This window comes from Ostrinia nubilalis, chromosome 1 (assembly GCF_963855985.1).
Source record: "Ostrinia nubilalis chromosome 1, ilOstNubi1.1, whole genome shotgun sequence".
Lineage (NCBI taxonomy): Eukaryota > Metazoa > Arthropoda > Insecta > Lepidoptera > Crambidae > Ostrinia > Ostrinia nubilalis.
In genome coordinates, this window is record NC_087088.1 from 17,443,574 (window position 1) to 17,463,642 (window position 20,069).

The 20,069-nt window shown below is 40.7% G+C and overlaps 2 protein-coding genes across 2 annotated transcripts in view; one reads left to right on the plus strand and one right to left on the minus strand.

The window, feature by feature from the left end:
- The window catches only part of LOC135074502 (DNA-binding protein P3A2), a 40,681-nt gene extending 25,356 nt beyond the window's left edge, over positions 1 to 15,325 (plus strand). Inside the window, exons 9-13 of the mRNA XM_063968809.1 lie at positions 3,615 to 3,737; positions 7,399 to 7,546; positions 9,011 to 9,126; positions 13,891 to 14,067; positions 14,908 to 15,325. Coding sequence (XP_063824879.1) covers positions 3,615 to 3,737; positions 7,399 to 7,546; positions 9,011 to 9,126; positions 13,891 to 14,067; positions 14,908 to 14,949 — 606 coding nt within the window. The 3' untranslated portion in view covers positions 14,950 to 15,325. The remainder of the gene's footprint in view (positions 1 to 3,614; positions 3,738 to 7,398; positions 7,547 to 9,010; positions 9,127 to 13,890; positions 14,068 to 14,907) is intronic.
- A 2,496-nt stretch (positions 15,326 to 17,821) lies between these two features.
- Positions 17,822 to 19,793, minus strand: LOC135074491 (cytochrome c oxidase subunit 5A, mitochondrial). The gene is made up of 2 exons (XM_063968798.1): positions 19,586 to 19,793; positions 17,822 to 18,301 (listed from the first exon to the last, which is right to left on the minus strand). The coding sequence occupies exons 1-2, from the start codon at positions 19,720 to 19,722 to the stop codon at positions 17,980 to 17,982; spliced, it is 459 nt and encodes a 152-aa protein (XP_063824868.1). The 5' UTR covers positions 19,723 to 19,793; the 3' UTR covers positions 17,822 to 17,979.
- Between the last annotated feature and the right edge of the window lie 276 nt (positions 19,794 to 20,069).

Genomic DNA, 20,069 nt, shown 5'->3' on the forward strand with positions numbered 1-20,069 from the left:
ATCGACCAGATGACGCTCGCTGATGTTGATGTACGACTAATCTACTGCTTTGACTTACGGTTTAATATTGAACTGATACGTGCGTGACAGAAACGTTGCAAAACATACAATACGCATTAATTACGGTGCATCTGTGTGCCATATGGGGTACTTTGGTGCCGCTTGCGACATTCGCTTGGTATTCGTCTGCGAGTGGGTCCTCGCGCCAGCACCAGCCGGCCGTGCTGCAGGAGCCCGTCTGTATCGACCAGATGACGCTCGCTGATGTTGATGTACGACTAATCTACTGCTTTGACTTACGGTTTAATATTGAACTGATACGTGCGTGACAGAAACGTTGCAAAACATACAATACGCATTAATTACGGTGCATCTGTGTGCCATATGGGGTACTTTGGTGCCGCTTGCGACATTCGCTTGGTATTCGTCTGCGAGTGGGTCCTCGCGCCAGCACCAGCCGGCCGTGCTGCAGGAGCCCGTCTGCATCGACCAGATGACGCTCGCTGATGTTGATGTACGACTAATCTACTGCTTTGACTTACGGTTTAATATTGAACTGATACGCTCGTGACAGAAACGTTGCAAAACATACAATACGCATTAATTACGGTGCACCTGTGTGCCATATGGGGTACTTTGGTGCCGCTTGCGTTGTGACTTGCGACATTCGCTTGGTACTCGTCTGCGAGTGGATCCTCTCGCCAGCACCAGCCGGCCGTGATGCAGGAGCCCGTCTGCATCGACCAGATGACGCTCGCTGATGTTGATGTACGACTAATCTACTGCTTTGACTTACGGTTTAATATTGAACTGATACGCTCGTGACAGAAACGTTGCAAAACATACAATACGCATTAATTACGGTGCACCTGTGTGCCATATGGGGTACTTTGGTGCCGCTTGCGTTGTGACTTGCGACATTCGCTTGGTACTCGTCTGCGAGTGGATCCTCTCGCCAGCACCAGCCGGCCGTGATGCAGGAGCCCGTCTGCATCGACCAGATGACGCTCGCTGATGTTGATGTACGACTAATCTACTGCTTTGAAATACGGTTTAATATTGAACTGATACGTGCGTGACAGAAACGTTGCAAAACATACAATACGCATTAATTACGGTGCATCTGTGTGCCATATCACAGAATACATAATAGTAGCAACAGAAATTGCACTCCTTTGTGTAGGATCAGATGCCGACATTTTAACGGTAATAATAATAATGCAAAATATCCAACGCACATGGTGCATTCGAAATCGCACCTTACTACTACGCTCACAAGAGCGCAAATTTTTTGTGTTCAGAATTGATCTACCTCGCAGCTCAAGCGTCAGGGTTGTATAAGCAAAGTAAAATAAATAATAACTTAATTTTAAGAAGCATTTATTTTATTTACGATTGGTAATCTTTAATCTAGTGGTGTTTGTATAATCGTACCATCTCTAAAGTACCTATTAATAAACTTTAGTGTTGCAATAATTCGAAATTGGACAAATAGTTTTAAAAGGTGTAGTGTCGGAAAATAGACACGGTGAAGTAAGTTAATGTTTATATTAGCTAAAATAATTTTTTGGCTACAGTTTTTTGTCATAAGTATTTCAAAATTATTTAAAAAGTGTAGTTTTTTTAATTATTTAAATTAGTACAGTTAATTATTATTTATAAATACTACGATTTTACATTAAAGAAGGATAACAGTGCTGTTGGAACAATAAACCTTGATTGTGACGATGATCGACCGAGCGTGTATAGAAATACGCGTGTGCTCACAGGCGCGTGGCGGTCCTGACTGATTTGCAACTTGAAGTTGTCGCGCGCTGTAGGTAATTATCTCGGCCGGCATAGGCGAGTGACGGAGGCCTGGCCATATGGGGTACTTTGGTGCCGCTTGCGACATTCGCTTGGTATTCGTCTGCGAGTGGGTCCTCGCGCCAGCACCAGCCGGCCGTGCTGCAGGAGCCCGTCTGCATCGACCAGATGACGCTCGCTGACGTTGATGTACGACTGATGTGTTACTTTGACTTACGGTTTAATATTGAACTGATTGCGTGACAAAAACATCGCAAAACTTACTTGAACCGGAGTTACTCTTACGGTACAATACGCGTCACTCACGGTGCATCTACGTGCCATATAGGGTACTTTCGTGTCACTTGCGTTAGATCACTCGCTCGGTACTCGTGTGGCGAGTAGATCGCCAGCACCAGCCGGCCGTGCTGCAGGAGCCCGTCTGCATCGACCAGATGACGCTCGCTGACGTTGATGTACGACTGATGTGTTACTTTGACTTACGGTTTAATATTGAACTGATTGCGTGACAAAAACATCGCAAAATTTACTTGAACCGGAGTTACTCTTACTGTACAATACGCGTTACTTACGGTGCGTCTATGTGCCATATGAGGTACTTTCGTGTCACTTGCGTTGGGTCACTCGCTCGGTACTAGTATGGCGAGTAGATCGCCAGCACCAGCCGGCCGTGCTGTAGGAGCCCGTCTGCATCGACCAGATGACGCTCGCTGATGTTGATGTACGACTACTCTACTGCTTTGAAATACGGTTTAATATTGAACTGATACCTATGTGACAAAAATGTCGACACTCGTTGACGGATGTCCGACGCTGCTCTATTGCTTTGACACGGTTTAATATTGAACTGATTGCGAGACAAAAACATCGCAAAACTTACTTGAACCGGAGTTACTCTTACGGTACAATACGCGTTACTTACGGTGCGTCTATGTGCCATATGTATGTATTTACAAAAAAAAAAGTATTTAAGTATGTTTATATCCGTCGTCTAGTACCCATAGTACAAGCTTTGCTTAGTTTGGGACTAGAGGCGCAGTGTAAAATGTCCAAGGATATTTATTTATTTATTTATTTATTTATATGGGGTACTTTCGTGTCACTTGCGTTGGGTCACTCGCTCGGAACTCGTATGGCAAGTAGATCGCCAGCACCAGCCGGCCGTGATGCAGGAGCCCGTCTGCATCGACCAGATGACGCTCGCTGATGTTGATGTACGACTGATGTGTTACTTTGACTTACGGTTTAATATTAAACTGATACGCGCGTGACAGAAACGTTGCAAAACTTACAATACGGATTAATTACGGTGCATCTGTGTGCCATATGGGGTACTTTGGTGCCGCTTGCGTTGTGACTTGCGACATTCGCTTGGTACTCGTCTGCGAGTGGGTCCTCGCGCCAGCACCAGCCGGCCGTGCTGCAGGAGCCCGTCTGCATCGACCAGATGACGTTCTAAACCCGCGTGTCCCGGCGTAACTCCAACAGAAGTCTCAGTACGCGCCGGCAGTATTCCAGAACATCACGAACCCGGACGGAACTATAATGGATTACGTCTCGCAGATCATTGCCCATATACCCCATAGTTGACATGATTTATTTAAAAGTCGTTGTTTTAGCGTGCGTCAAATGAAATCAGGAGCAATGCATGTCCACTCCACCGTAATTAATTTATCCCGATCTCACGTATTAGCAGCGTTTCTTTTGTTCCGTTTTAAAAGCGCGTTTTCGACGAGTGTCTGTACGAACGTTCGCTTTTTGTTTTTATTTTCCGTTCTAAACCCGCGTGTCCCGGCGTAACCCAACAGATGTCTCAGTACGCGCCGGCGGTCCTCCAGACCATCACGAACCCGGACGGCACGGTGTCGCTCATCCAGGTGGACCCCAACAACCCCATCATCACGCTGCCCGATGGCACCACGGCCCAGGTGGTAAGTGTAAGTTAAAGCCCCTCACTAACTATCTATGTCGTGTGTATGTTTGTTGTCTGTGGACGTGGATTATGTTTTGTTTTGTTTTTGGTTATGTGACGTTTTGGTGTTATGTGCAGGGACCTTGGACGAATAAACCACTGGACGCGAAACCCTTTAAGAATCTTATGGAAACACGTTCAACCAATTTTTGCGGGGGGAAAAGTATGACAATTGTCAAATAATGACATTTAGTGCTGGAAATAATCGTCAATTTTTTTGTCGATAATCTATGTAAATGAACGAGTGAATGAATGAACCTAATGAGATAAAATTGATCATGCGTTTATCATCTTTATAATTTGTAAATAAAGATGATCAATTTAAATAATTAATGAATTGGATTGATTTAGATATAATATGCAACAAAGTCGAGTTGGTTACACCATATAGGTAAAACTAAAGAACGGCAGGACAGATTTTGAAATTGGGATATTGTTAGAAGTTCTATAAGCAGTACCATCCCTCTTATGTGTTGATTGCCGCATTGCAAAATTCTTGCAAACCAATTTTATTTTTGGTGAGTACCTACCTATGTCTGGCTCGATGATGCTTACGAATACGGTAGTGAGTAAAAAACTTTAATATTTGTGTTGTGTAATATACAGGAGGTCCCAAAATTAGCACGTCACGCTGACACCAGAGGTAAATGAGCTTAAGACGCAAATAAAATTGGTCATATCTTAAAACTTATGAAACTTTTCTATGGACATATTTTATGTTTCTACGTCAAAATAAATATTTAGGAGTGAGAGGGGGGGGGGGGATAGGGGGGCGGGGAACCGTTGGTACATTTGACAATTGACATAGACAAGACAAACTATTTACGGTCCGAAACTATGCATAACAAGAAACTAAAACATTTTTGTATGCATATAAATAATTAAAAACTAATAATAATTGTCATTCAATAGTTATATTACAATAATGTCAGTTTCTCATGTTTACTTATTATCATCAAACACATTTTGTTTTTTAACCCTCAGTTTGCATGGTGACTAAAACTTACGTTAAGTGTAAGGTGGAGACCCTGGGACTCCATATTTCAAATGAAGAAAAAATAGACTCACACTTATAAAAGTAATATATTTTTTATTTGGTAACATAATATGGTTAATATACTATTAATTAGAAACAACAGAAATTAAAATATTAATTAACATTAGTTTGAAATTTTTTTTTTCATTTAGTCGTAAAAATCACATAAAAATCGACATAGCCATTTTGTACCTCATATACTTAGAAAAAAAAATTAACCAAAAAAATTAATTTCTCTAAATTATGTGGACATAACAGTCTTCTTCACAAATAATATGTAAATTGTTAGAAAAAAATTAACACGAAAAAACGTGCAATGGCTTAGTAACTAGTACGAGCAGCACATTGACTGCAAAACTTTTTCGAATAATACAAGCATTTTTTTGTCAAATTAATTTCAAAATAAGCCGTCTTCCTTTTAATTCATCAAAACACATCATCAAAATACAATATCATCAAAACAAATATTTCGGGACATAAGATGTAAAGTCCTTTTCTTTTCCTTCATCGTCTGCATTTTTTTCTAGATTTCCTTATATCTGAAGCCTCATTTTCATCTAACGTATTGATAAATTATGTATTGTGACTGTTAAATGCTTTTTGATCCACTTAAACCGTAAATATAACCGTAGGATAAAAAAAAACATAATTTTATAATATAATTTTTTGCTACACAAAGTGTATGGTGGAGTCCACGGGACTCCGCAAGTGTCAATTACTCACCTTTCTGTGATGCGCACGCACACGACCTCTCGCCCCCGAGTTGGCCAAGACACCAAAGGAAGCTACTCAAGCAAACAGCACTGTATTCACGTATTGAAAAAATTTATGGACCAAAACAGTTTCACATGGAGTCCCTGGGACCTACCATGCAAATTGAGGGTTAAATCTTTATTAAACATTTTTCTATTGAACTAGTAAAAGTTGTGATTAAATCGGACCATAAAACTGTGCTGTCTAAATTTGAGTTTCAAACTCATCAACAATCACTCCGATCAATCAATAACACACTGACAAAAGGACTTCTCAGGCTAAACTCTATTCACTATAAAATCACGCCAACCCAAAAGTTTGACATAGTCACTAAATGTTAGCAGTACCTCCAAGCTGTACTTTTTCTCATAACTCCCTCTACCCACTTTCTTCTTCTATTTAGATCTACTGGAAATCTAAAATTAATTTGAATAATATCAGTTTCGATAAGTTTATCGACAATTTTCAAGCCCTATACGTCATAAATAATAAATGTGAACGAATGAATGAAGCATATATACCAACCAAATTAAATATGCCACACGTTTTAAGCATTTACCTGTACAATGAGAACTTTTTAAAATTACGTAATTATATTTTGTTTACATATCAAATTTTATTTATTTTACGAAAAAATAGCTACTATAATAGGTTGAAAATGTAATTACGCGTGAGAAGAAACATTCTTTGAGTGATTGGTATAATTTTTACAAAAAAGTACGGCGCATTTTCCTATTTTTCGTGATAATTTTACTCTTCGAGAGCTCGCGTCATACTGACACCCTGAAAACATTTACCATGGCAAATTAGCCTTGGCAAGTGCTAGCGGGGTAAAGACGAAAACGTCACTCGTTACGCGTCCAGTGGTTTATTCGTCCAAGGCAGGGACTGATAAAAAAAAGTAATAGAATGACGATCGATTAAATAACGGAATCAATTCTTTCGTACATATTCATTTATAGTTGAATTTTGATTCAAAAAAAGCAGTTTGGCGACAACGACGAAATAATCGCAGAACAAATCCCTAGAAAGAGAAACTATTATTTTAATGAGGGTTTTCGCGTATGAAAGATCCGCTAGATGGCGGGACGTGGATGTGGGCCTGACTGCTGCGTGATTGGTGGATTTTGACATATCTGTCAATGTCATGTCAAAAATAACCAATCATGCAGCATTTGGACCTCGCGTCTACGTATTGCCATCTGGCGGATTTTTCAAACGCGAAAACCCTCATTGTATGAATATCATATCACTGCTTGTTGTTGCTCGTATAATTATTGGAAAAAATTTACTCTGTTCAATACGCAAATAAGTTTTGAATGGATAAGGAAAACTTTTGATTTGTTGTATTTTCAGTCCTTGCACATATTTACTAGATTGCATGATATTAATGTTACATGTTGTAGAATTTGTAGAGACTTAGATTAAATATGAGGTTTACGTGGACAAGGTCAAATAGTTAAATTAACAAATTTTATATTGGGGAAAAATTGTAAAAGAAACTCAGTTCCATATCAACTTTACACATAATTATGTACTATAAAGCACGTTTAACCGGCAGAAAAATAGTTTTGGTGTAGTAACTGTTTTTGGGTCAAGATATCAAAAGAATTTATGTGAACAAGGTTTTAATTGAAGGTATTTAAATGAAGATTGAAGAGGGAGTGCCATAATGGCCTCTTGCACCTCATTTTACTAGCAGTAAATTCAATAAATAAACGAATGAGCAAAGAACATGCCTAACCAAGCAACATTAGCTTTGTTCACACAACTTCTTTCGCTATCCTGTCCCACCTCCAGTCACTTGAACGGGCCACCATTGCATCCTCAGATCCACAGCGGCGAGGGCGGCGGCGGCGGCGTGGGAGTAGTCCAGGCCATCGACGGCGACGGCGCCGTGGCCGTGGACCTCAACGCCGTGGCCGAGGCCACGCTCAACCACGACGGACAGATCATACTCACGGGCGAGGACGGACACGGTGAGTGGCTAGTGTTGTGGTGATAGATGTGGCACTCTTAGGCTCAGGCATAGTGCTGGCCATCGACGGCGACGGCGCCGTGGCCGTGGACCTCAACGCCGTGGCCGAGGCCACGCTCAACCACGACGGACAGATTATACTCACGGGCGAGGACGGACACGGTGAGTGGCTAGTGTTGTCTGGACGGGTGTGGCACTCATAGGCAGGGTACTCACCTGCCATGTAGCACGTAACGTAGCATGTAACGTATCCAACCTTCAAGATGCTTTAAGTGAGTACGGCTCGTCCACGGTCATCGCGTATCTAGCTGCGAGCTCCTGGATCCTACTGCGAGCCGCCTTTGGGCTCGCAGTGATACCGCCAGTCGGCGGGTCGCTGCGATCTCCCTGCAAACCACGCGCGAGCAGCGGGCTTGTGACTATATACTCACTTGATACAGTATCTGTTACATTACATGCTACACGACTAGATGAGTACCCTGCTTTAGGCTCAGGCATAGTCCAGGCGATCGACGGCGACGGCGCCGTGGCCGTGGACCTCAATGCCGTGGCCGAGGCCACGCTCAACCACGACGGACAGATCATACTCACGGGCGAGGACGGACACGGTAAGTAGGTGTACCTACCCAAAGATGAGAACAGTATTCCATATTAGGCCGAACTTAAGTAAAGTTGTAGGCGATGGGTGGTTGGTTGCAGGAAGAGCGTAGGTGATAGCACACAGCCTTGAGGGACACCAGCATTCACAGACATAGAGTCTGAGCATTTAGCGTGGAGTATTATGACCTTTATGCTTCTATCTGCAAACGAATTAGCGACCCATCCACATAATCTCTCGGGAAGGGAGCTTCGAAAGAAGCGCTTTGTGTAAAACCCTATCGAAGGTCTTCGTCATGTCCAAACTAACCGCCAATGCTTTCCTCTTACTTTTAATGGCCTGTGCCCAACAAAGTGTCGTAAAAAAATGATAATATTCGCATTGCCATAAGGCGTGCTCCATTTGTACATGTGCACGTCTCAGTCTGCGACTCGCATCTTTGTCGAACAGTACGTAGCATTATACATACATATACACCCACAAGGACCGACGACATCATAAAGGTAGCAGGAAGGCGCTGGACGCAGGCTGCTACCAACCGGGCAACATGGAAAGCATTGGGGAAGGCCTATGTTCAGCAGTGGACGTCCTATGGCTGAGATGATGATGACGTATAGTCTGGTCCGTGAGCACGTAGAATTTTGACCAATGACCCCAAGCTACCCATCCTTATTGCTCGCGCGTAATTATGTTGCTATCGCGCTCGCACACTCACTGCGGGTGCCAGTCGCACAGTCGCGACAGCAATATAATTACGCGCGAGCGATAAGGATGGGTAGCTAGGGGTCATTGGACAAAATTCTACGTGCTCACGGACTGGGCTTTAAGCAATATGTCATTTTAATACTTTATCCTGTATCCTCACAGGCTACCCGGTGTCGGTGTCGGGCGTGATCACGGTGCCGGTGTCGGCGTCGGTGTACCAGTCCATGGTCGCGTCCATGCAGGCGCAGGACGGCGTATGCGTCGCACCGCTCGTGCAGGTGCGCCCCCGGGCCCCCCGTGGCCCCTATGGCCCCCGGTCTGCCCCCCGGATGCCCCGCATCCCGCGCGCTTCCATCGTCAAGCTCGAGCCCCACGAGTACATACTCATGGCTTGAGGAGAAACAGATTGGGTTGATGAAACGTTACATTTTGTTTGGTGATGACGGCACGTCAAACAGGCATTTTATCTAAAGTCTAAGTCATAAGTCATTTATTTCTGTAAATAGGCCAACAGGGGGCACTTTTACACGTCCCAAATTAACTTTACCCTACCACTGCTTCGGGACTATTGTGGGTTACGGCTGATTTACATGTGTTAAGTAGATAAGTAGGTACCTAACCAAATTATTAACCTAACCTTAAGTAATTAATAGCGTGTAAACACATAATTTAGTAGTAAATTGCAAGTTAAAATTTAGGTTATGCTTGTGTTTTAAGTACTGTTTACATGCAATTTAATCGCGTAACACTAAATTAATAATTTAGCTATACCTACTTATCTACATAACATGTGTAACTCAGCCTTTAGTCTGGTCTGGTCGCTGAGCACGTAGAATTTTGTCCAATGACCCCAAGCTACCTATCCTTATCGCTCGCGCGTTATTATATTGCTGTCGCGACTGTGCGACGGGCGGCAGCAGTGAGTGTGCCAGACTATAGTTGTGATAGGTGCTACAAAAATATTACACATTCTGATTTGATGTTGACTGTTCCTAGCATCTAGGACGAACACTAATTATGTGGTCGCGATCCTCATCAGTGAGGGGCCAAGGAAGAAGTTCTAGCATTATGCATCGTCAGATTATTTGATCTCTAGCCCTACTGTTTCTACAGGAGAGAGAGGATCTTTATCAGAAGCTGCAGGAGGATTTGACCTATACTCCACATACTGGCCACACGGTTTTTACTGTGTAAAACAAATAAGCTTTTTATTTCGTTCTATGTTACATGTAGGAACACTAATTAAACTACTGAGAGGTAAAGGGTTCAGATCCATGTCTCAGGACTATACTGCCTAGTCATTAGTTAATAGTAAATAATCATTTTGATTCAAGTCATGTACTGTGCATGACACAATGCTACCGAAGTGCTACCAAAAATGTGTTCCTAAAAGTGCAAATTAACTTAGCACTAATGTATTTGTGCAAAAACGAAGTAATGAATAACTTTGCACTCAACGGTCCATATGTATAGCTGCCAGCCTATGTCAATTTAAAGTCTAGATAACAATAATCTGACAAAATAATGTTAGTTCCTAATAAAATGTAACGTTTCTTCAATTGAAAGTCATCCATTTGCTTGGGCCAGTATAAACTGCCATTTTAATACTACAAACCTTGTACAGGTTGACAAATATTTGCTATTTTTACATAGATGATATATTTATACTGTAGATAGAGCTAGTTCACCATTTTAGTTTTTTACACAAAGAACGATTGTTTTATTTACACTGCATACGAATTATTTATGCTCTCGTGCCATGATGCCTAGTTAGTTTAGCAGGGCAATGGGAACCGAACTTGGCCCCTTGATTGGGCCACTGGGCGCTTACCATGATACCTTTGAAAACTGCCAGTGAGATTATGTGATATTATTGTAAGACACAATCGTGCCTGCAATAAAGTGAGATCTCGTTCTAGTGCTTAAAATATAGTTTTTATTTATTTTAGCTTACTTTAATATTTCACACGTCTTGTGGCTTTGAAAGTGCAATTTTATGTAAGATATAAAACTAGGTCGTAATTACTTTGTATTAAAAATACGTTGTCAGTTCATTTTTGTGATTAGAAATTACATTTTGTTAGATGCAAACGGTACAATTTTAAATAAGTCATAACTAGTTACTAATTTGTTGCCAAAGTATGAATAATGAATACAGCCAAATGCATGATATGCCATAATAATGTGTGTGTAGTTTTATTGTTAAGAGTGCACATAGTGCTTGTTTTATTTACACCTGTGACTCGTTGCTTTCGTTCAGATTTTGTTTATGTTTGTGCCATATACTTTAATAGAATTTATGTTGATTCTGTCAGCAAATATTACAGAAATTTTATTTAACTAACTTTTATTAAAATTTTATTTACAACATTCTAAATTTTCGATATATTTGCTGTCTTTAAGATATTTACTATACTTAAGTTTAGATGAGAAATTACTTGCAAAAGAAACAACCAAAGCTTTTAATTGTTCAGTCACTGGTGACCAGACTGACTGTGTAACAGTGTAACTTTTTTGATAGAAGTACAGTACAGCATTATCCTAAAAAATAGTAACATTGAGTTCATATTTAAAAGCAAACCTTCTGTCCCCGTGCCTGTTCAATTAAGTATAAAATGTAAAGCTGCTTTCAGCTGAAGAAAGAAGAAGTTAATTTCATTTTGTGAAGATATAAAATAACTGATGTGAGCTATTATTCCGATATTTTTGTGCAATCGTGCAATTTTACTAAGCATTTAAATCTTTACTGTGGAATAATATTTGTTGGAAACAGGTTTCTATACTCTACCATTAGGAATGTTGTTCACGATTTATATTGTTTTAAATTTTTATTTTTTTGTTATTGTTTTTAAGGCTTGCAATGCAAGTAATTCTTTAAATAATGTGTGTATTTTATCCAAAGACTTTATTTTTGTTGCTAAAATTATGTACTGTAATTGTGTGGCCAAAGATACTCAATACACATCACAGTATTTGTTTTAGTATGCGTTAAATTCTTGTGTTGCATGAGTTTGTGTAGTCATGTGTATATTCAGTTAGTATGACTCTGATTTCATGTGAGATTTTTTACGTTGAATATGTTACTATGTGTATTTTATAATTTTCCAAGTTTTGTTTATTGGAGTCAAGCCATATTTTAGTTTTGATTACCCAAAATGAGTATTTTTAAGTATTAAATTGTATTTTTGTATGTGAGTCTTGAACTGGATTAGATAGAGGTGACTGGGTGTTCTAAATGAAATATGGCGTGGCTTCCGTCGTTGTAGTGCCAATAAAGCGTGCTCGTACCACGGAGTTGTTTCATTGTTCGCGATTCGTAACGTGAGGATAACTTTTCACGGGTTATCTATCATTAAGGCTGTACATGATCACCATGATTGTTACAATTTGCACCATCATTTTATGGTTTCATGTAAAGCCTGGTCCGTGAGCACGTAGAATCCCGTCCAATGACCCCAAGCTACCCATCCTTATCGCTCGCGCGTAATTATATTGCTGTCGCGACTGTGCGACGCGCGCCCGCAGTGAGTGTGCGAGCGCGACAGCAACATAATTACGTGCGAGCGACAAGGTTGGGCAGCTTGGGGTCATCATTGGACGGGATTCTACGTGCTCACGGACCGGGCTTTAGTGTGAAGGTCTAGCGAAGAGCTTACTATAGAAATGATCTTATAAAGTAAGGTCTTTTACAGCCTGTGCTCATTGGGCTTTTATCTCACGTTTGTTTGTTTTTGCTGTAGTGTGTGCCAGTTGTTTTGTTTGCTGCATGACAAGGTGTGTATTTTTGTTTTTCTATTCTTTTCGCTTATTGTTCCACTCGAATTTATCCATTTCAACATCCCAATAGAAATCGATTACTTTTATTTACTTAGAGAGCAATATTATTTATAGACTAATAAAATCCTACTTTAGAATGCTGACGCTCACTTGAGTAACTTTTTAAGAATTTTAGCTGCATTATTTCGGAAGTCTTCGGCCCGTTTTCACCATCAATCCCTAATTTTTAACTGACCCCTATGGTAACACAACAGGAATTTTGTTTTCACAGGGGTCACTTAAAAACTAGGGTTTGATGGTGAAAACGGGCATGAATCACTTTTAGAGCGCTTTCACATTAGGGCGTTAGAAGCGCGGCAACGGTGTTGAAGGCATGCATTCGCTGTCGCATAGTATGAAATTTTCAGCAGTGCGTCTGTCGCGCGTTTTTCGCGCTGCTAAATCGCCTAAATGTGAAAGCGCTCTAAAGCCTTGATCACACGTACCGAGTAAACGGGCGAGACAGTGCTCTCGACCGAGTACTCGGTGCGTATGAACATTACGCCGAGTGCTCGGCCGAGCGCTCGAGTATGTGACTCTCTCACCCAACTGTCTCGCCCGTTTGCTCGGTACGTGTGATCAAGGCTTTAGGCTTGATTTCCTTTTAGGCTGACATCGGTGACCGACGTCAGCGGCGCGCACGATTACACACTATTTCTATATAATCATCTGCCGCTGGCGACGGCGTTGCAGTGCGGTGCTTCATAGAACATTGTGTTTATTCGTACGCTCGACCGATGTACGCGACCGACGTCAGCGTAGGAGGAAATCAAGCCTTAGGCCTCAGCCTCGAACTTAGCGGGCGGCGGCGCTGGAGCGGGGCGGGCAACGCAGACCCGTTCTCGAAACAAGCGGGCAGCTCGCGCGGCGCTTTAGCGGCGAAGTGTTGTGTTCGGGGTTGTGTTGTCGAGATATTTGTTTTTATTCGCAAACTAAATGTCTGAACAACGGCGACAATTTTATTTCGATTCAAATTTATTCCTAACGCTCGATTTATTGTGGGCAAAAGAAGGAGTGCGCTGCCCGCTCGTTGCCCGCTCCCTCGCCGCTGCCCGCTCGTTGCCCGCTGCCGCTCCCGCGCCGTCGCCGCCGCCGCCCCGCTGCCCGCTAAGTTCGAGGCTGAGGCCTTAGAGCGCTTGCCAGCTTTCTTTTTTTTCTTTTGTCGTTCTAAACTTTTTTGCACCGTTAGCCAGCTACGTACATGTATTTATGCGCGCGTGTTTTAGGTGGAGCAGGGCGGCGAAGCGCTGGAAGCGCTGTCTATGGGCGGCGGCGTGGCACAGGTGGTGCTCCAGGGCGGCGACGCACAGGTGTTACAGGTGCTCAGCCTCAAGGACGCGTCCGCGCTCAAGGCCATGGTCGGACACCTCGACCCGCCCGCCGAGCCCGTCAGTACCACACACGTAATACATCTAAAGCCCGGTCTCTGAGCGCGTAGATGTCCAATGACCCCAAGCTACCCATCCTTATCGCTCGCACGTACATAATTATATTGCTGTCGCGACTGTGCGACGGGCGCCCGCAGTGAGTGTGCGAGCGCGACAGCAACATAATTACGCGCGAGCTATAAGGATGGGTAGCTTGGGGTCATTGGACAAAATTCTACGTGCTCGGCGACCAGACTATAAATATATTCAACGCCTGTATACACAAACAGTAGTATGAGGTCTCGCAGTGCGCGTGGACGCACATGGTGACACTTGAACCGATCAGAAAAAATTAAAATTATTTATTTGCAGAATGTGGTACATTAGATTTTCATACATGTTACATAATAAGAAGAGCAGAACACATTCACCAGATTTTAACTAGCATGCAAATGTTTTAGAGCTCTATTCAACGCTGTGCGTTCGATTTACTGCTTCACTTAAGCAAGCATGTTTGTAAATACGGGCGTAAGATGTTTATATCTGTTGTCTAACACCCATAGTACAAGCTCTGCTTAGTTTGGGACTAGAGGCACAGTGTAAAAAAATGTCCAAGGCTATTTAAAAAAAATATAGCAGACTTCTGCTGGCTTCCCAAAAACTTGAAATTACTTCGACCATATAAAACTTGTTTTTCCAACTCCCAACCATCCTGATATCTTTGTTAAATTCTTCACGTTGGTCGCGCATTCTAAAGTAGCCAAGATATAAAATACATAACTAATGATGATTCCTTTTAGATATAACAATAGTTCGTAAACAAAACATAATGCTCATAAAACAACATGAATTTCAAAGTAAAAATACATTTTTCAGCAAGTGAAGGCCGAACGCGACGCGGTTGTGGCGGATTCCTAGCTGTTGAGCCTCGTGGCGCCCGCGTCGCCCGGCCTGCTGCAGGAGCGCACATAGCGCCTCAAGGAATATGCACCCGCTTCGGGCGGGAGCACCCGGCCCCGCCCACTACCGGATAAGACTACAGAACAGTGAAAACAGAATGTGATATAACAATACAAAGAGAATATTTGAAGCCTACCTCGCAATAAAGTCGGATGTATCCGTCTCTCAGTCAAAGAGGTGCTGGGAGTGAGAGACAAATTGATAGTTGTGAGGCCCGTTAAACCACCGCAAGGTGGCGTCTCCAGACAGGAGTAATCTGCCTAACTAAAAGGCCTCTTAAACTGCCACATTTTTTGTGACCGTGTGGCCGACTACTTGGATCTCGACGTGCATGAGGCGAGATTGCCGTCATATTAATTAAACCTAAAAATTCAAGCTGTAGTCATACAGACTAGTGGTTTGCAAAAAAGATAAGGTCGCAAGCCTATGCTTCCAATTGAAATTTAATTATTTTTCACTTTTTTTAAACTATTATTAGCACCTCTATATTGAAGCAATACATAATGTGTATTTATAAAACTTCCCTGTATTTTTACATAGGATGATGTTTGTAAACGTGCATATTCCTTATTCTTAATCCGACGAGACCAAGACCCCGGCAATGGGTCACGTCCTCATATTTTGACAAGATGTCGATAACTTATGATTAGTATTATGAAATGAGACTTAATTTATTGAATATTTTAGATACAAATCGCCAACGGGAAATAGATTTGTGCAATATTTTTTTACAACGACGATATATTTCTTGCGTCTGTCGCGTCGGCGGTCGTCGGTGACGGCAGCGAGCGCGCGATGATGAGCGTTTATATTTACATTCCTTAATTTATTTACGAGTTTGTTGAGTACGTTGTTGTTCACGTTTAATTTATTTGGTTTTACGTTTGTTGCGCCCACTTATTTATTTATTCTAGTCTTCTTCAAGTCACGGATGAAACTTTCTAGTCTACCATAGGATTATGGATGAGATGCCATGATTTTCAATATAAATATTATATTGACTATTCGAGTAAGTTTTGTAATATATTTAACTAGGTGAATTTTAAAATAAAATGTAATTTAATAGTCGACAGTATTGTATAATATTCTATAACAGAAAGATATAATTCTGGCGCAGGGTGATCAGGTTGAGGTTGGCATCTGGATGTTTAAACTACTATGTGTATAGATGTGACTTCAAAACTAGTAATTGTACTTGTAATATATTTCAATTTGGAGCTATGTAGATAGGTTCCGGATTATTCTCCAGTGTTATAGCCATCGACATTTTTTAAATTGATTATTTACGTTAAACGTTTAGAATAAAATTAAATTATAGTCGGGTCTAGTCAAATAAGTTAGGCGAATAGAAGAGTACAAAAGTGAGTAACTATTTATAATATTTATTTTGTTTACTGTGAGAAAAGATTGTATTATTTTCCTTTGTTGTTTTTTTATTTATTTATTATTTCTCAACAACAATTGACAATATTGTGTTTGACCTGTAAAACCTATAATGATAAAGCACAATTATGTTGTTAAGTGAATGATTTGTGATTGTAAATAAATGAGTATGACTGTGTGAATATTGCAATCATTAAAATATTTACGTAAAAAACTAGTTTTATTTGGTGGTTACTACAAATATCCCTCTGTTCGCACGATTCCAACTTTCCTCATACGTCTGAGTCCACCAACCATACTTACGTGGAGTGACTCACCTAGATCCAAATTAATATTTGGTTTACTAGCTTTTGCCCACGGCATCGCTTGTCACAGATCGTTATAAATTATAGCCTATTTCATGTTAGATAATATTGTCATCATCATCAACAGCCCTTTACAGTCCACTGCTGGACTATGAGCCTCCTCCACTATAGTAGAGGGTTTTGCCATAATCCCCACGCTTGGCAGGCGGGTTGGAGATCGCCGTGTGGTGACGGCAGAGTAGAATACATTTGTCACCAACCCCTACTCTTCCCGCGGGTGTCGTAAGAGGCGACTTAGGGACTACACATCAAACAGATAATATTGTACTTTCATCAAAATCCGTTCAGTAATTTTTTTTTTTTTTTTCATAACAAGGCAGGTATTTGACCACAATCGCACCTGATGTTAAGTGAGATGCAATCTAGGATGGTAGTTTTTGCATGAAAGAGTAACAAATATCTATACAAACTCGCATTTTATTAGTGAGTATATGTAGGATTCCCAGTTACGCCTACCAGATTCGCCCTGAGGGCTGGGGGCAAAGAACCCTATCGTAAACCTTATTCACCCAAGGTAATTCACCTAAACTACACCTGGGTGCATTAAAAGTGGGAGGAATTATGTAAATAAAATTCTTTATTCTCCCCCACTCACACCAATAATTTGGTAGGAGTCAAGTGTAACTGCAGGGAAGTTTCACATTAGTAAACTAATCAGTTTACTAATTGGTTGTACAGTAATGAATCCAGTACTTATTATTCTGTGGTACTACTTTCAAATTCATTAGATTTGCAACAATTGCCTAACTGCAATCCTTTATATGTACCTGCTGCATAGAGTTATAAAAAATGAGCATGTGAATTGAGTGATCCTCTCTTCAATCTTAATAAAAATTGTTAAATTTTTGTTTATTTTAAGCTGGGCTGCAACACCTACATTAACTTTAATGATGAAAATTAAACAATCAAACAGTTATTTAGCCCCTCACTAACCTCATAACCTGATATTAGTTTAAAAATGAGGTGGAACAGATATTAGTTTTCTATGTTGTATGTGTTTATGTAGCCTCATTCAAATATCATCACCCTATTATTTTTTATAGGAAGTGGGCAAGAGGATATTTTAAATTAAACAAATCACATAATTCTCTAACGTTTATACATTAGACCAAAGCACGTCGATTTAAATGGTGGACCAAGAATACTTGAGTTTGAAGACACGTCTTCTCACAATTATGTGTAAAATAAAAGTCGACAACAAAACTATTATACAAATTTTCTACAGCTTATTTTGACAACCTTACATATCATAAACGTTTTCTAAAGCTAATTCTGGTTTGTCATAACCAAGTTCCTCTGGAGTCTCAATGCCGAGTTCAGTTAGTGTGGGTTTGATTTCCTGGATAATGTATGGGTAGATTTCGTTAACTTTGGGCCCGCACTTGTCCTTGCAAGCCTCGATGAACCTGACGGCCAGCGCATAGTCGTTCACCCGCCTGCAGGCGTGCAGAGCAGCTTTGATGATTTTTGGGTCGGGAACCAGATCCATGCCACAGAGGTCATTCATTCCCTTGCGGATCTCCCAGCCATCAATGTCTTTTCTGTTGAAGAATGCTTCATATCTGAAATAGATAAAACATAATAGTAATCAATAATGTGAAGTAAATCTAACTAAATAATTTAATTTACACGTGTTTTCATGCGATGGCCAAGTCAATATATTTATGTAAAACGTTAAAGATTTCCTGGCCTGGACTTGGTATTACATGGATCTCACAACTTTTTACCGTAGAACAACTGAGTTGCGAGACTTGGTTTTTTTGACAAGTATTGTTTTTGATGGGATCTCATTTCTTTTTTTATTTTGTAGACAGCAGTTATGTATCTAGAAAACTGGACCGAAATTGAAAAATTTTACTCGACTTGGCGGTTGCACTACCGTGCCCCCAAATATCATTTCTTTTTGTATTTTGTAGACAGCAGTTATGTATCTAGAAAACTAGACCGAAATTGAAAAATTTTACTCGACTTGGCGGTTGCACTACCGTGCCCCCAAATATTTTAGTTTTTCCTTGATTCATACACCAAACACTACTTATATTCCAAATTTGAAGCTTCTAGGTCTCCTAGAAGTGCCTTAGAGTTTTGATGATCGGTGAGTCAGTGAGTCAGTCAGTGAGTGACAAAATTAAGTAACTTGGACCCGTTATAATTCTTAAACTACTGGTTCAAATTGAATGAAATTTTAAATATACCATGTCTTTACAATGCCTGCATAGCTAATGAAAATTCAGCCTTCTAGTTTTATCCACAACGAAGTTACAGGCGGTCGAAAATGGCCTGAATTGCTTCGAGAAAAGGATGGTACGGCCGTGCCGCTTTTTTGCTCGACTTGGTGGGGGCACTGCCGTGCCCCCAGATAAGTTTAATGTAAAAAAAAATCAATTATTGGAAGATTACATCCTAAGCGCCCCAACAACTTAGTATGTCCTACCTTTTTAAGTATGTTCTTACTATACATACACAGACTGTTAACAAAGATAGGTTAAACCAACCTCTGCAATGTCAAAACAAAGATTCCTATGAAATCAATACCTTTACCTACTGGCTAACACATACACTAACTAACAGCAGGATATAAGTGGCTTTTACGTTAAATTGGATATTATCTGCTAAGAATTAAAAAACATGGCACATGAAAACTATGAAACTGCTGCTTTGGCAAGATAAGAAGAATGTAATGGCTATCAAGTAAGATTTAGATATAAACACCTAGTTACAGGGTGGTGTAACACACTTAAGCCGACGACTAATTAAGCTTTTAGATGACTAGTATTGAAGATATATCCTGCCGAAAGGACTATTTATCTTTTCAAGTTACATAACGTCAAAGGGTTCGGTCTAACCTGCAATCGAATTCTTCATCAGACTCCACTGGGGCACCATGCGCCCTCCTAGCAGGAACCACTGCACTGACCCTCACTGCTGGGACCAAGGACCTTTTCAGGACATTGGCTAATGTGCCAGTAGCTGATTTCAACATTTTGATCAGACGTTTTCACAGGAACTTTGGCAGAGCTCACAAATGGCTGCCCCAAACCATAGACAATAATATTCTATGCCAGTTACCAATTTGACAAATTAGTGTTGTTCTAGTATTCGATTAAGCTTATCAAAAATCTAATAATAAATCGACTGTTGTTATAAATAGTATTCTTTACAAAAAAATATTTCCAAATCCAATAAAGAAAATCTAAGTGGGTTATTTAAAACCTATTCAAGGAAAATTTAATAACTTGTGCCTTTGCTATGCACTTTCACTGATCTCAGTAAACTTCTTGCTGCGCAATTTTATAGTTTGCAACTTCTTAACAAATCAAAATTAAACGC